The 13,306-nt window shown below is 51.3% G+C and overlaps 1 protein-coding gene across 4 annotated transcripts in view; it reads right to left on the bottom strand.

The window, feature by feature from the left end:
* TBC1D9B (TBC1 domain family member 9B) overlaps positions 1-13,306 on the bottom strand; it is a 45,886-nt gene that overhangs the window by 12,060 nt on the left and 20,520 nt on the right. For 2 of the 4 annotated variants that reach the window (XM_016954454.4, XM_016954453.4), the window contains exons 8-12: positions 5,249-5,410; positions 4,668-4,818; positions 3,930-4,144; positions 1,543-1,660; positions 525-810 (exon numbers count right to left, since the gene is read on the bottom strand). In XM_016954454.4, coding sequence (XP_016809943.4) covers positions 525-810; positions 1,543-1,660; positions 3,930-4,144; positions 4,668-4,818; positions 5,249-5,410 — 932 coding nt within the window. Of the gene's footprint in view, positions 1-524; positions 943-1,542; positions 1,661-3,929; positions 4,145-4,667; positions 4,819-5,248; positions 5,411-13,306 lie in introns of all 4 variants that reach the window. The other 2 variants (XM_054684855.2, XM_054684854.2) reach the window with 1 other exon arrangement.

Here is a 13,306-nt window from a genome sequence, read left to right on the forward strand (position 1 = left end):
ATGGGATGTGGGAACTAAGGAGGGGGTGGAGGGGCTGGGATGACCCTGGACATTTGGCGTGACTAGTGGGACATCAGCTCATCCAGCTGTTCCAGCGGGCCCAGGGCAGGCCTGCTCCCTCCAGGGCATGGGGGCTGCAATGCAGCTGAGCTTGGAGAGGTATGACCGGGACCACCTGGTGGACATGAAATGCCCAGCTGTGCCACCAACTGGAATTGTGGTCACTGGATCTTGGCTCTGGTTTGCCCTCAGGGGAAGCATCTCCAACCCCACATCTGAGCGGTGGCCCTCCAGCCAGCATGCTCTGCCCGCAGTGCCTGCTTTACTCCTCCTGGCACCTATCACTGAGCGCTGCTTCATCTCCCACTAGAAAGGAGCCGCCTCCTGACCCCAGAGCCCCCCCGGGTCCAGCTGCAGCCTGGCACCTGGTGGGCACAGTCACTTCAGGCTGACTGGACAGTGCCCAGGGCTGGTGAGGGGTTCTGCTGTGAGCCCCCGGCAGGAGAAGGAACCCGGCATGTCACCTGCCCAGCATGGTCATGGCCTCGCCCTCGTCGCTGCAGCCCAGCAGCTGCTCCATGTTGGCGTCCAGGATGGCCAGGGCCACCTGCAGGATCACCTTGATGCCCTCATAGAAAAAGCAGTCGACGATGACCACGGCGCTCTCGAAGGGCATGACGCTGAGGAAGAGGGTCAGGAACCAGGACAGCGAGATGCTGGAGATCACCCCCAGGTCCTGCATCTTCTCCGAGAGCTGCGGCAGGAAGTCTCTCGTGAGCTCTTCGAAGATGCCTTGGTCCACCAGGGCTCCTGCGGGCAGGATGAGCGAGGCTGATGGTGAGCCCACCCTGTGGCCTGGGTGGGCCCTCGCCTGCAGCGTACGAGCCCTGGCCACTCCAGCCCTGCCAGCTGTGCAGTGAGGGCTGAGGGAGACTTGGAGTGCTGGGAGAAAACAAGGACGAAAAAACCCTTCAAGTCTCTCTAGAGCTCCCAAACCACTGGGCGAAATAACTATTTCTTCTACTACACTTGAATTTTATTTTGGGGAAATACTGATTTCTCCGTAAGGCATGAGAGGTAAACAGCGCCCTCAGTGACTCTGTCCCATCCTGATGATTGTGAATAGATGCAGCTCTGAAGGACCCCAAGAGCAGTAACTCCAAACACCAGACAGCAGGGGAAGGACAGGATAACATGCTTAAATATGAACCTAATTAAACACTCTTGCAAGTCCATTTCCACTTAATAACAGATTTCACTGGATATGAGTTCAGTAAAGTTGAGCATCAGGTTACATGGGGGATATATACTCTCTAGTTTTGATGTTTGAAATTTTCCATCATCAAAAAGTTGACAGGAAGTTAGATGGATAGGAATTTAGGCTCTGAGGGGACTTTCATAAACCACCGAATGTGTAATACTACCCTCTAACTCCTAGGGAACCCACGTGAAGCCTGGAGCTTGGCCTGGGAAGGGCTGCCACCCTCATGGAACCAGCAGGCACCTGGAGACCCGGGCGAGGCGGCACCCGGGGACACTCACCCACCACCCTGGTGTTGTAGTAGTCAGGCAGCATGCGCTCGCACAGGGCCACCAGCAGCCAGAAGGCCTCCTCCTCACTGCCATAGAGCAGGAGCACCGAGGTCACGATGTTCATTGCCTGCCGGGCACAGAGACAGGCGGGGAAGGCTTGCGCTGCTGGCCAGCAAAGAAAATTGCCTCTCCCCACCCCTCCCGGCCACCCCTCCCGGCCACCCCTCCCTGCAAGGGCCCACATGATCTTCTTTTTGTTGTTGTTATTTTTATTATTTTTCAGGTTCTCGTGGTGAAGATTAATGGCCTCCTCCTACAAGCAAATCTGCCTCTTCAGGAGGGCTGGGCATCCGGTAATGAGAAACTGCCCCTACCCAACTCTGGGAAATGTCAAAAGGCAATTTGTAGGAAACTGATGGAACAGAGTCTGCCAACTCCTTCAAACTGGGTCAGAAGGCACTGGGAAACCAGAGAAGGTGAACATCAACACATCACACTTCTGCGGAGTGGTGTTGGGTGTTGGAGGTGGGATTATGACCAAGCTGATGTGGAGGTGAGCCACAAGGCCAGAGCCCCACACCAAGGCCACCCACTCGGTGCACAACTAGGACCACACACAGCCCTAGCTGCTAACAAGACCTTTAAGGCAAACAGAAAGCCATACGACTTGGCCAGGAAAATGCCTAGATTTACAATCAAAAGCTGCGAGAAATGCTAACCTAAAGTACAATTAGATACCCTCATGCCCATCACTCTAACAACAACAGAATATAGCAAGTGTTGATGAGGATGTGGAGAAATCGAAACCCTTGTGAACTGCTGGTGGGGATATAAAATGGTGCAGCTGCTGGGGTGGAAGTATGGAGTTCCTCAGAAACTTAAAAATAGGCCACAGTAGCTCACGCTTTGTAATCCCAGCACTTTAGGAGGCTGAGGAGGTCGGATCACTTGAGCCCAGGAGTTCAAGACCAGCCTGGGCCACACAGTGAGACCCCGTCTCTATAAAAAATACAAAAAGTAACTGGGCGTGGTGGTGTGTACCTGTAGTTCCAGCTACCCAGGAGGCTGAAGTGGGAGGATCGATTGAGCCCAGTAGGTGGAGGCTGCAGTGAGCCATGATCATGCCACTGAGATCCAGTGTGGGCAACAGAAGGAGATCCTGTCTCAAAAAAAAAAAAAAAGCCCAGGAATGGTGGCTGGTGGCTCACGCCTATAATCCCAGCACTTTGAGAGGCTGAGGCAGAAAGATCACTTGAGCCTAGGAGTTTGAGGCCAGTCTGGGCAAGACAGTGAGACCCCATGTCTAAAAAAAAAAAATTAGCTGGGTGTGGTGGTACATGCCCTGGGAGGCTGAGGCGGGAAGATCCCCTGGTCCAAGGAGCTTGAGACCAGCCTGGACAACATAGCAAGACCCCGTCTCTAAAAATAATAATAATAATAATTTAAAATAAATTAAAAATAGAAATACTGGCCAGGCACAGTGGCTCACGCCTGTAATCCCAGCACTTTAAGAGGCCAAGGCAGGTGGATTACCTGACGTCAGGAGTTCAAGACCAGCCTAGCCAACATGGCGAGACCCCGTCTCTACTAAAAATACAAAACATTAACTGGGCGTGGTGGCACATGCCTGTAATCCCAGCTACTCAAGAGGCTGAGGCAGGAGAATCGCTTGAACCTGGGTGGTAGAGGTTGCAGTGAGCTGAGATTGCACCACTGCACTCCAGCCTGGGAAACAAGAGTGCGATTCTATCTCAAAAAAAAAAAAAAAAAAGAAAAGAAAAGAAAAGAAAATGTGGTCTATGTAATATGATGGAGCCTGAGAAAGAAATTCTGACACATTCATATGACATGGATGACCCTTGAGGATATCTTGCTAAGTGAAATAAGCCAGGCACAGTAAGGCAAATACTGTATTATTTCACTTATATGAGACACAGTCGTCAAATTCATAGCAATGGAAAGTAGAACAGTGGTTGCTAATGGTGATCGGGGCATGTTTAATGGGCACAGAGCTGTGGTTTTGCAAGATGAAGAGAGGTCTGGGGATGGATGGCGGTGACGGGCGTACAACAGTGTGAATGTGCTTAAAGCACTGAGCTGCACGCTTAAAAACAGTGAAGATGGGAAACTTTATGTTCTGTATGTGCCCGTTTCACCAAACACATACAACAATCAAATGCTGCTGGGACTCAGACAAAAGTACAAAGACGACAACTTCTACTCGGCATGGGGATGCGATGAGCAATTAATACTGTTTTAAAATTACATCTTTTTCTGCTGGGCTCCTTCCTTGGGACACAAGGCAGGGTCACCACAGAGGCCTGGAACCACAGGGACCTGCTCCTGTGAACCTCTGGTGGCAGATGCTGTCTCTGGGCCCCTGTCAGGCCCCTTACCTGGCAGTAGCCGATGGTGGGGTTTCGGAAGGCATAGGCAGTCAGCACCCGCCGGAGGGCAGCAATCCCGAGCTCGTTCTGGAAGGCAGGGTGCTCGGGCATGGAGCGGTGCAGGTCTCGCTCGATCTCCTCTGTGGCCAGGCTGTACTTCCCGGTGGACTTCTCCACCAGCTCAGCATAGTACCCGGGGTGAGTCACCATCTCATTCCAGGCCCCTGGGGAGACACGGGTGCCAGCTGTCTCTGTCCTTCTTCTGGTACTTTGGGGGCAGTAACAGGGCAGGTTGGAGACACAGGGTGCCCCACAGAGGAGAGGTGGGACTTGGGGTCAAGCACAGGCTGCGAGGCAAGGTTTCCCTTGTGCTCCTGGGGAGGTTGCTCTACCCAAAAGTTCAAGTGGCTGACTTGCCTCTTCCAGCAACCACGGGTGTGAATGCTGTCAGAGCCTGTCCCAAGGAAAGGAGGCCTCTAGGGGACCTGTTTCCCTCCCACTGTGGGTGGGAGGGCACCACCCGGCCAGCAGAGTGCCCATTCCCCAGCCTCTGTCCCTCGAGACGCTCCTTCTGGTTGGGTCCCGGGCCAGAGCCCAGAGCCCAGAGCCCGGCTCCCGGCTGTGTGAAAGAGCTGGGAGCTCCTGCCTGGCCAACTCCAGGCCGGCTCAGGACAGACGAGCTCACACGGGGAGAGCTTGGGGACTGACTGGCTGAGCTGAGGCTGGGGGTGGCTGCACCCCACTCACCGGAGAAGAGGAGCCACAGCTCTCCCCGGAGGCTCTCAGGGATGCCCTTCAGGACCAGTGCCCGTGTCTTGGCTGTGCGGTACATGCACACGCCACGCCCGTACTCGAAGAAGTGGATGTGCCATGACTCCTCTTTCATCTTCTCCTTGGCCTGAGGGAAAAGCGCATCAGGGAGCCTGGGGGCCGAAGCGCATCTGAGTGCCGAGGCCTAGGCCACCGCGAAAGCCTCGTGAACACTCCAGACAGTGCTGGCCAGCAAGTGTGGCCTTCCTCACAATTCCCAGGAAAGACCAGGCCGCGCTGAGCCACACCTCCCAAGGCTCAGGAGACCAGCTCCTCAGCGGGAGGGCCCTTCCCTTCAGAGGCCTGGAGTCCGTGGCAAACAGCACACTGAGCAGGTCAGCGGAGCCCCCCAGAGAGTGCCTGCTCCGTCTCACGCTGCCGGGGTGCAGCCTGGGTGGGCACTGCCCAGTGGTCAGCCCAGGGCCCTGAGGGAAGGCCCAGGCCCAGGACTGGCTCCAGCTTTCCTCCTGAGGGCTCCGCTCTTGACGGAGGCTGGAGTGCCGGCGCTCAGGGCTCACCCCCTTGGCTCCAAGGTCCTCCATGGGCGAGTTTTTCTGGAAGAGCTTGAGCAGGCCCTGGGATGCGGTTGGCGCCTCCTGCGCACAGAAGCTCTGGCGGCTGCTGAGGGGAGAGGCTGGGCTGGCGGGCTGCTCCGACACCTCCTGAGGAGCTGGGGAAGACTAGAAAATAAAACAGGGAAGGGGACGCCCTAACAACTGTGCTGCCAGGTGGCCTCTGATGCGCCCGTCCATCCAGAGCTGGATCAGGGCCCGGTGCAAGAAGGGCCACGGGGGCAAACGGTGCACGAAGAGCCTGTCTGGCTGGGCAGGAGGCTGTGGCTGCAGCTCCGCCCTCAGCTCCTCTCTGGCTGCTGGACACCGAGTCCTCAGTAATTAAACCCACTCTCACCAGCGAGTCAGTCTCAGGGAGCGGGTTCTGGGCTCACCCTGTGGGGCCCTTTTCTGAGGGGGGTCAGTGCAAAGGACAGGAGAGGCCCTATCCTAACGTGGAGGCACACCCCTGCCCACCCTCGGGCCCATGCTTCCTGGGCTGCACAGAGGGCTGGGTGATGGCCTGTGATGTTGGGCTGGGCTCAGGGTGGGTTTAGGGCGACTGCGTCACCCGGTTGCTACCAAGGAAATGAGTGGCCCTTCTGCAGGAGTGTTGGGATAACCCAGGGAGCATGCAAGGCCTGCTGCTGCCATCATGGTGCCACACGGGCCTGAGAGTGATGCTGTGTTGGCAGAAAGCAAAGTCCAGTGGGGGAGAGCCCAGCTCGACCAGGGCCAGCTGACTGCCTGAACTTCTTGGCTGGGCAGGTGGTCGATTCCCCATGGTGGGCTCTGGCCTGAGCTGGGCTCTCTACCCCTCACACCCTCCCACTGGCTCTGGTCCCGTGGCCACGGTCCCACTCCATCCAGGGCTGGGGCAGCTGCCAGGGTGCTGCGCGCCCTCCTAAAACACTTCACATTCTGTGTTTTTTTGAGAGAACCCTGATCTTGACTATGGTGATGGCTTCATGGGCGTATACATGTTAAAACGTACCAAATTGTATTCCTTAAATATGTACAGTGTATTGCGTATCAATTTTACCTCAATAAAGTTGTTATTAATATAAAAGGAAAAAGGAAAAAAAAAAGAGAGAACTCTGCTAGGTTCACACCCACAGTCTACCCCTCTGGCCCCTGTGATGTTAGAAATGGATTTTGGGTCCACTTAAACAAATGTTGACGACAAGCTGCCTGAATCCAGTGGGCACGGCCCCAATGCAGACTGACTCCCTGCCTGGAGATCCTGCTTCCCACCTGAGCTCCCCCAGAGGGACCGACTAGGACACACACGGGCTCGCAGGCTGTGAGGTGCCTTGGAGGATCACACATCTCAGTGCCAGGGAAGGAGCCACACCGCTGGGTGTGTGGCGTGCAGGAGACGTGTGCTCCTGGCCAGGGAAGGGGCCAGACCGCCGGGTGTGTGGCGTGCAGCCGACGTGTGCTCCTGGCGAGGCGGCAAGCGCGGCACCAAGCTCAGGGACCAGGCAGCTTTTGGCAGAAGCTTGGCTCAAGTCCCACCTTACATTCGGGCTTACTGGCCTCAGGTGGGTGCTCAGAGCTGCCTGGGATCTTATGTATTCCTAGTCCAGTCCTCCCCTCTTCCCCGAGGTAACCACCTCACATAAACCTCCAAAACCACTTGCCATCCTTGCATCCCACTGAACCACACTTCTTCCTGTTTAACTGAGAACAGGGAACAATCCGAGCCCTCCACGGGTGCCCTCCTGCCCGCCCACCTGCCTGCACCTGGACCCCATCCCCTGCCTTCTCTGCAGGAGTCGCTCTCCAGCACAGAACTGCACTGTTACTCCTCTAAAGCCCACCCTCACTCTGGCTGGGTGCTGTTCACCTATTATGCTCCCTCTGCTAAGATTCATCCAGTTGTACACCGTATGTTTACTTTTGGATATATATGTTAAACTTCCATTAAAATTCTAGCCCTCCCAGAAGTTACCTCCGTTACTCTGTTGACCTTTATACAAAATTTCTTGAAAGAGATGCTTAATCTCACTGTCTCCTTTCCCCCTTTCAAGTTTTTTTTCCCTGTTAGAAAGTGTATATTTATACTGTAACATTTTATGCTAATATCATTATATAGTTTCCTTAGTCCTCTCTTTTTAAGATGTCAATTCCCTACTACAAGCAATATTGAAATTAGCTAGCAGGCCTTTTCTTCCCACTTTCCTCCCTCTCTGCCAACATCTGATCAAAAGGATATATTTTTAATTAATAAGGCAATCAGTGAGCTTATTCTACTTTCCATATCTTTCCATATACCTTCCCTTTTTTTTTTTTTTTTTTTTGAGATGGAGTCTTGCTCTGTCACCCAGGCAGGAGTACAGAGGTGTGATCTCAGCTCACTGCAACCTCTGCCTCCTGGGCTCAGGCAATTCTCCTGCCTCAGGCTCCCAAGTAGCTGGGATTACAGGTGTGTGCCACCATGCCCGGCTAATTTTTGTATTTTTAATAGAGACGAGGTTTCACCATGTTGGCCAGGCTGGTCTCAAACTCCCAACTTCAGGTGACCCGCCTGCCTCGGCCTCCCAAAGTGTTGGGATTACAGGCATGAGCCATCACGCCCAGCCTCATATACCTCCCTAATCTCAGGTTTTGATTGTACTATGTCTCCATCATCAGAGACTATAACATTTATATACTGCCACCTCTATTCCTACTATCTAACCTTAATTCCACAGCTAAATATAATCAATGCTACCACCAGTCCTTAGGCCCAAGCTGCTTCCATCACTCCTTGGTTATCTGGAGTCTGTTCTCCAGCAGACTCCACAGAAGCTGAGAGAGCCCCTGAACTCCTCTGCATGTTCTTTACAGCCTATGGTCTTTATACCTGAAGGTCAATTTGGCTGGGTATAAAATCCCTGGGTCACAGCTTCTTTTACTGTATATCTTAAAAATGTTACTCTGTATAATCTCAGCACTCTGGGAGGCTGAGGCAGGTGGATCACCCTAGGTCAGGAGCTCGAGATCAGTCTGGCCAACATAGTGAAATCTCAACCCCATCTCTACAAAAAATACAAAAATTAGCCAGGCATGGTGGCACATACACGTAGTCCCAGCTACTCACGGGCCTGAGGCACAAGATTGCTTGAACCTGGGAGGCAGAGGTTGCAGTGAGCCGAGATTGTGCCACTGCACTCCAGGAGACACCCTCCCCAACCCCCACCAAAAAGTTACTCTAAAATGTTGTTACTGTATCACAAAGTCTGATACCTCTCTTGAGGAGGAATCTCTCAGGATCGTGGCCCACTGCAACCTCCCTCTCCTACCTCCTGGGTTCAAGTGATTCTTGTGCCTCAGCCTCCCAAGTAGCTGTGATTCCAGGCATGTGCCACTACACCTAGCTTAGTTTTGTATTTTTAGTAGAGACAGAGTTTCACCATGTTGGCCAGGCTGGTTTTGAACTTCTGGCCTCAAGTGATCTGCCTGCTTCAGCCTCCCAAAGTGCTGGGATTACAGGTGTGAGCCACTGTGCCCAGCCTGGAATAATTTTTTAATCTTTAAAATTGAACAGTTTTATGAGATTTTATGTCAATATCGACTATTTTGTGTTGATTTTTCTAGACATTCAATGTGTCCTTCCACTATACAAGTTCAAGCTTATTTTATCAGTTTTCCTGAATCACAGTTTCTATTACCTGTTATTCCACTGCTTTTTTCTGGGAAGGGTGTGGGATGGCACTACGATTATATGTAAGTTTGATCTTCTTTGCCTAACTTCTTTATCCCTTCTCTGGACAACTTCTTCTCTATTTGTTTGAGTCTCCTCTGACTCCATTTTTCTCCTATCTCTTCCTTATTTACCTTAATGTATTTTCATTCTTGTGTTCCTGATTTTCATTTCAGAAATATCTGGGTTTTTTTTCTTATTTCCTCCTGAGTCCTGTCAACTCTCTTCATATTTTTCTTTTGACTAGTCACTTTTAACCTGAGCTTTTTAAACATTTTTAATTTATACCATTCTTTAGTAGTTTCTGTCATTTTTCTAATTCCTTTGAGATCACTCAGAAACATCAGGACACAGTTTTCATCTGCCTGGAGGAATGTTTTTCTGGTGTGCTTTCATTATCTGTGGGAGGTTATCTGGTTCACTTTCTCCCCGCAATATCTTTGTACAGGGTGTGATCAGCATCTTTTCCTGTTCTTTCAGCAGGATGTTCTATGTACGGGCAGTTGTGGGTCAGAGTAGCTTTCTGAACTCCACAGCTGGAGAGGCCTTTCCCCTGCTGTGGTCGGTCTGTGTAGCCCTTGCTCCTGTACTTTCTGGGATTGGCCACCTCTTTCTTGTATCTAAAGCTTTTCTCCTTTACCCCAAGTGTTCCTGCTCTGTTCAATCCCAGTCCTTTTTTTCTTGGGGTGAGCTCTTGTCTTTCGGAAGAGAAGTTTTTGTTAAGGGCATGGGTTTCCCTCACATTCTCGATCTTTCCTCAGCCGTATAATACGTCAGGCAGCGATAAGGCTGTGGGTAAAAATAAAGCAGGATTTTGTGCTTCCATTAATAAAAAAAAGCCTCCTCTATAAACTGGAGCCTGAGAAATCGGTTCCCAATTTCACTGGCTGTCTCTCAGATTCACTTGTTGAGGTTTCCATTTGCTGAGTAGTCTCTTGTGAGGGGTATTCTGGTGACTTCTGGATTCCTTGGCTCTTAGGACTATCAGAGCCCCTCTTCCTTCCCGCCATTGCCTCAGCACAGCTACTGGCTCTGTGTCTGCACAGAGTCATGCCACAGTTGGTGGTCTGGCCTCCAACTGTGGTGCACAGTTGGTGGTCTGGCCTCCAACTGTGGTGCACAGTTGGTGGTCTGGCCTCCAACTGTGGTGCACAGTTGGTGCATAGAGCATAGCACGGAGGTTCCTTGAAATATTAAAAATAGAACTGCTATACAATCCAGCAATTCCACTCCAGGGTATGTCCCCAAAAGAACTGAAAGTAAAGATTCAAACAGACATCTGTACACCCATGTTCACAGCAGTGTTACTCATAATAGCCATGAGGCGGAAGCAGTCCAAGTTTCAACGGTGAACAAAATGTGGCTTATCCATACAATGGCATATGATTCAGCCTTAAAAAAGAAATCTTGAGCACGCTACAACAGGGATGAACCTGGAGGACATCACGCTGAATGAAATAAGCCAGGCACAAAAGGGAAAATACTATATGCTTCCACTTATGTGCATTACCTAGAATAGTTCAATTCAAGTCAAAAAAGTAGCATGGTGCTTGCCAGGGGCTGGGGGAGTGGGGGCTGAGGAGTTACTGTTTAATGGGTTCAGAGTTTCAGTTTTGCAAAACTGAAAAAGTTCTGTGGATGGATGGTGGTGATGGCATAGCAATGTCAATGTACTTAATGGTAAATGTTGTTATGTGTATTTTATCACAATAGCGTCTCCTGAATCTGACCCCTTCTTACACCTACACTGTTCCTACCCTTGATGCTCGACTCCATCATCTTGTGCCCCTGCTTCTGTGATGGGCTCCAGCCGGCCTCCTTGCTTCTATTCTTGCCACTCTCTAGTCCAGCACTGCCCAAGAAAGATGATGAGAGCCACAAATGTAATTGTAAATTTTCTAGTAGCCACATTGTAAAGTCCTAAAGTAAATTATTGAGATTAATTTTAACAATATATTTGACTTAATCCAATATATCCAAAATACTCGCATTTCAACAGGAATCAATTAAAAAATGATGGAGTGGCCAGGCACGGTGGCTCACCCCTGTAATCCCAGCACTTTGGGAGGCTGAGGCAGGTGGATCGCCTGAGGTCAGGAGTTCAAGACCAGACTGGCCAACATGGCAAAAACCCGTCTCTACTAAAAATACAAAATAAGCCGGGCGTGGTGGTGGACGCCTGTAATCCCAGCTACTCGGGAGGCTGAGGCAGGAGAATCACTTGAACCTGGGAGGCAGAGGATGCAGTGAGCCAAGACTGCCCCACTGCACTCCAGCCTAGGTGACAGAGCAAGACTCTGTCCCCCCCCCCAAAAAAAAAGATGGAGGTATTTTACGTTTTTCTTTTCATATGAAGTCTCCAAAACCCGTGTACAGTGATCTGAACACTCACAGCACATTTCCATTGGGACCCGCTGGATTTCCAGCGCTCCATGGCCACACGCGGCTGCTGTACTAGACGGGGCACCTCTAATCCACTGTCAACATGGACGGCCACAGTAACCCCATTAACACGTAAACAGGTCGTGCCCTCCTCTGGTCATGACTCTCCACTGGCTTCCCCTCTCACCTGAAGTCAAAGCTGCAGCACTCACAGGGCCTACGGGCTTTCGGTGACTTGGCCTTCTGCCACCTCTCTGGTCTCACCTCCTACACCTGGTCAGTCTCCTAAGCCCTGGTCCCAGAAGCCCGTGCCACGTCCAATCCTGTCTCCCAGCTTGCTGTGCTCTCTGCCTCCAACACCCTGCCCCAGACAGGCTATGGCTAGTTCCCCTGCTTCTTTCGAGTTTCTCCTCCAGTGCTGCCTGATCAGAGAGGTTGCCCATGAGCAACAGAGAGAAAATGGAGCCCCCTTCTTTCCCCTGGCACTCCTGATCCCCTCATCCTGCTTTATTTCTACCCACAGCCCTTATCACTGCCTGACATATTGTATGTTTATTTGCTTACTGCCTCCCTCACTGGAATATTAGCTCTAAGTGAACAGGCACTCTGTCCGATGCGTTCACTGTTCTACTCCTGGGGCCTAGAATAGCAGCTGGCACCTAACAGGAATGCAATAAAATGTGTTTGGATGCATGAAGCCGAGTGCCTGGGAGGGGCCATGAGTGGTGCTTACTCAGCTTTCAGGAAGTGTGGGGCCTCATGGAGGCAGAGGAGGCTCGACCACCCTGTTCACTGCCCCTGCCACTCAATCCAACTTCACTCTTTCTTGAAATCCCAGATGAAGCCCAACCTTCTCCACACCTTTCTTCATGTCTGCAATCCACACTGATTCCGCCCACCCCTTCCCATGCGCTCACTGACGTAGTAATTTATTTAGCATCTATTATTGGCAGACAATGTAAAGGCCTGCCTGGGCCAGACCACATACGGCTCTAGAGCATGGAGGACACGCACAGCCCCAGCTCCCACGCCTGCTGCCCAATGGGATGGGGCCTTTAGGGCTGGGCACTGACTTCTAGAGAAGCTGGATCTGTGAATTTGCATATGGACTCTTCCAATGGCCAAATGTTTTTGCAAATTCAGACTCAATGACAGCAGCAGCACATCCATCTTGTCACACCAGAAAGCAAGGAATCAAAGACGACCAGTGTCGTGCCCAGGGACTCTCAGGGCTAGACCAGATGAGCCCCTCTGGCCACAGATAGAATAAGCATAGTGATTCCAGTGGAAAGACACACATTAAGTTGCTTAAATCCATACGTTCATAATTACAATAAAAAGTAAACCAAAAAACTCACTGGTCACATGTGGAAGACACTAGAAAACCAACTCATCATTATTTTGACAACTGGTGAGTAAGAGGAAAGAGTAAAACATGTATTCCACCTTTCCTCTATGAACCGTGCCTGGGGTCAGCTTCCCTCTTTGGGAGAATTTCAGCTCCCAGACGAAAGGAGGAATGGAATGAGCATGCCGCTGGCCACTGGCCGCTGGATCCAGGCATATTCTCAATGACTGACAGTAGCATAGAGAGGTGGCTGGTTGCCAGACATCTCTTGTTGGGAGTAAACAGCACCTCAAGCCTGCCCACAGGCAGACCTGCCAGAACCAAAATCAGCTGAGCCTGAATGTGATCACGGCTCTCGGTCTCACCACTCAACCAACTTAAACAAGAGACACAGGAGCTTGCTAAATGCCTGCAGCGGATGCAAGCAGCAAAACCAGACGATGAGAGACTCTACGGCACAAGTGACCGATTCCTTCAAAAAAATATTGTGGAAGAATAAACAAGAGCTAGGTGGAGCAGAAGCCCGTAGATTAAACAGATTTAAGAGACCTATCAACCAAGAGTGACATGTGTGACTTTCGTCTGCCTCAGTTCAAATAATCAAACC

Source organism: Pan troglodytes, chromosome 4, assembly GCF_028858775.2.
Source record: "Pan troglodytes isolate AG18354 chromosome 4, NHGRI_mPanTro3-v2.0_pri, whole genome shotgun sequence".
Lineage (NCBI taxonomy): Eukaryota > Metazoa > Chordata > Mammalia > Primates > Hominidae > Pan > Pan troglodytes.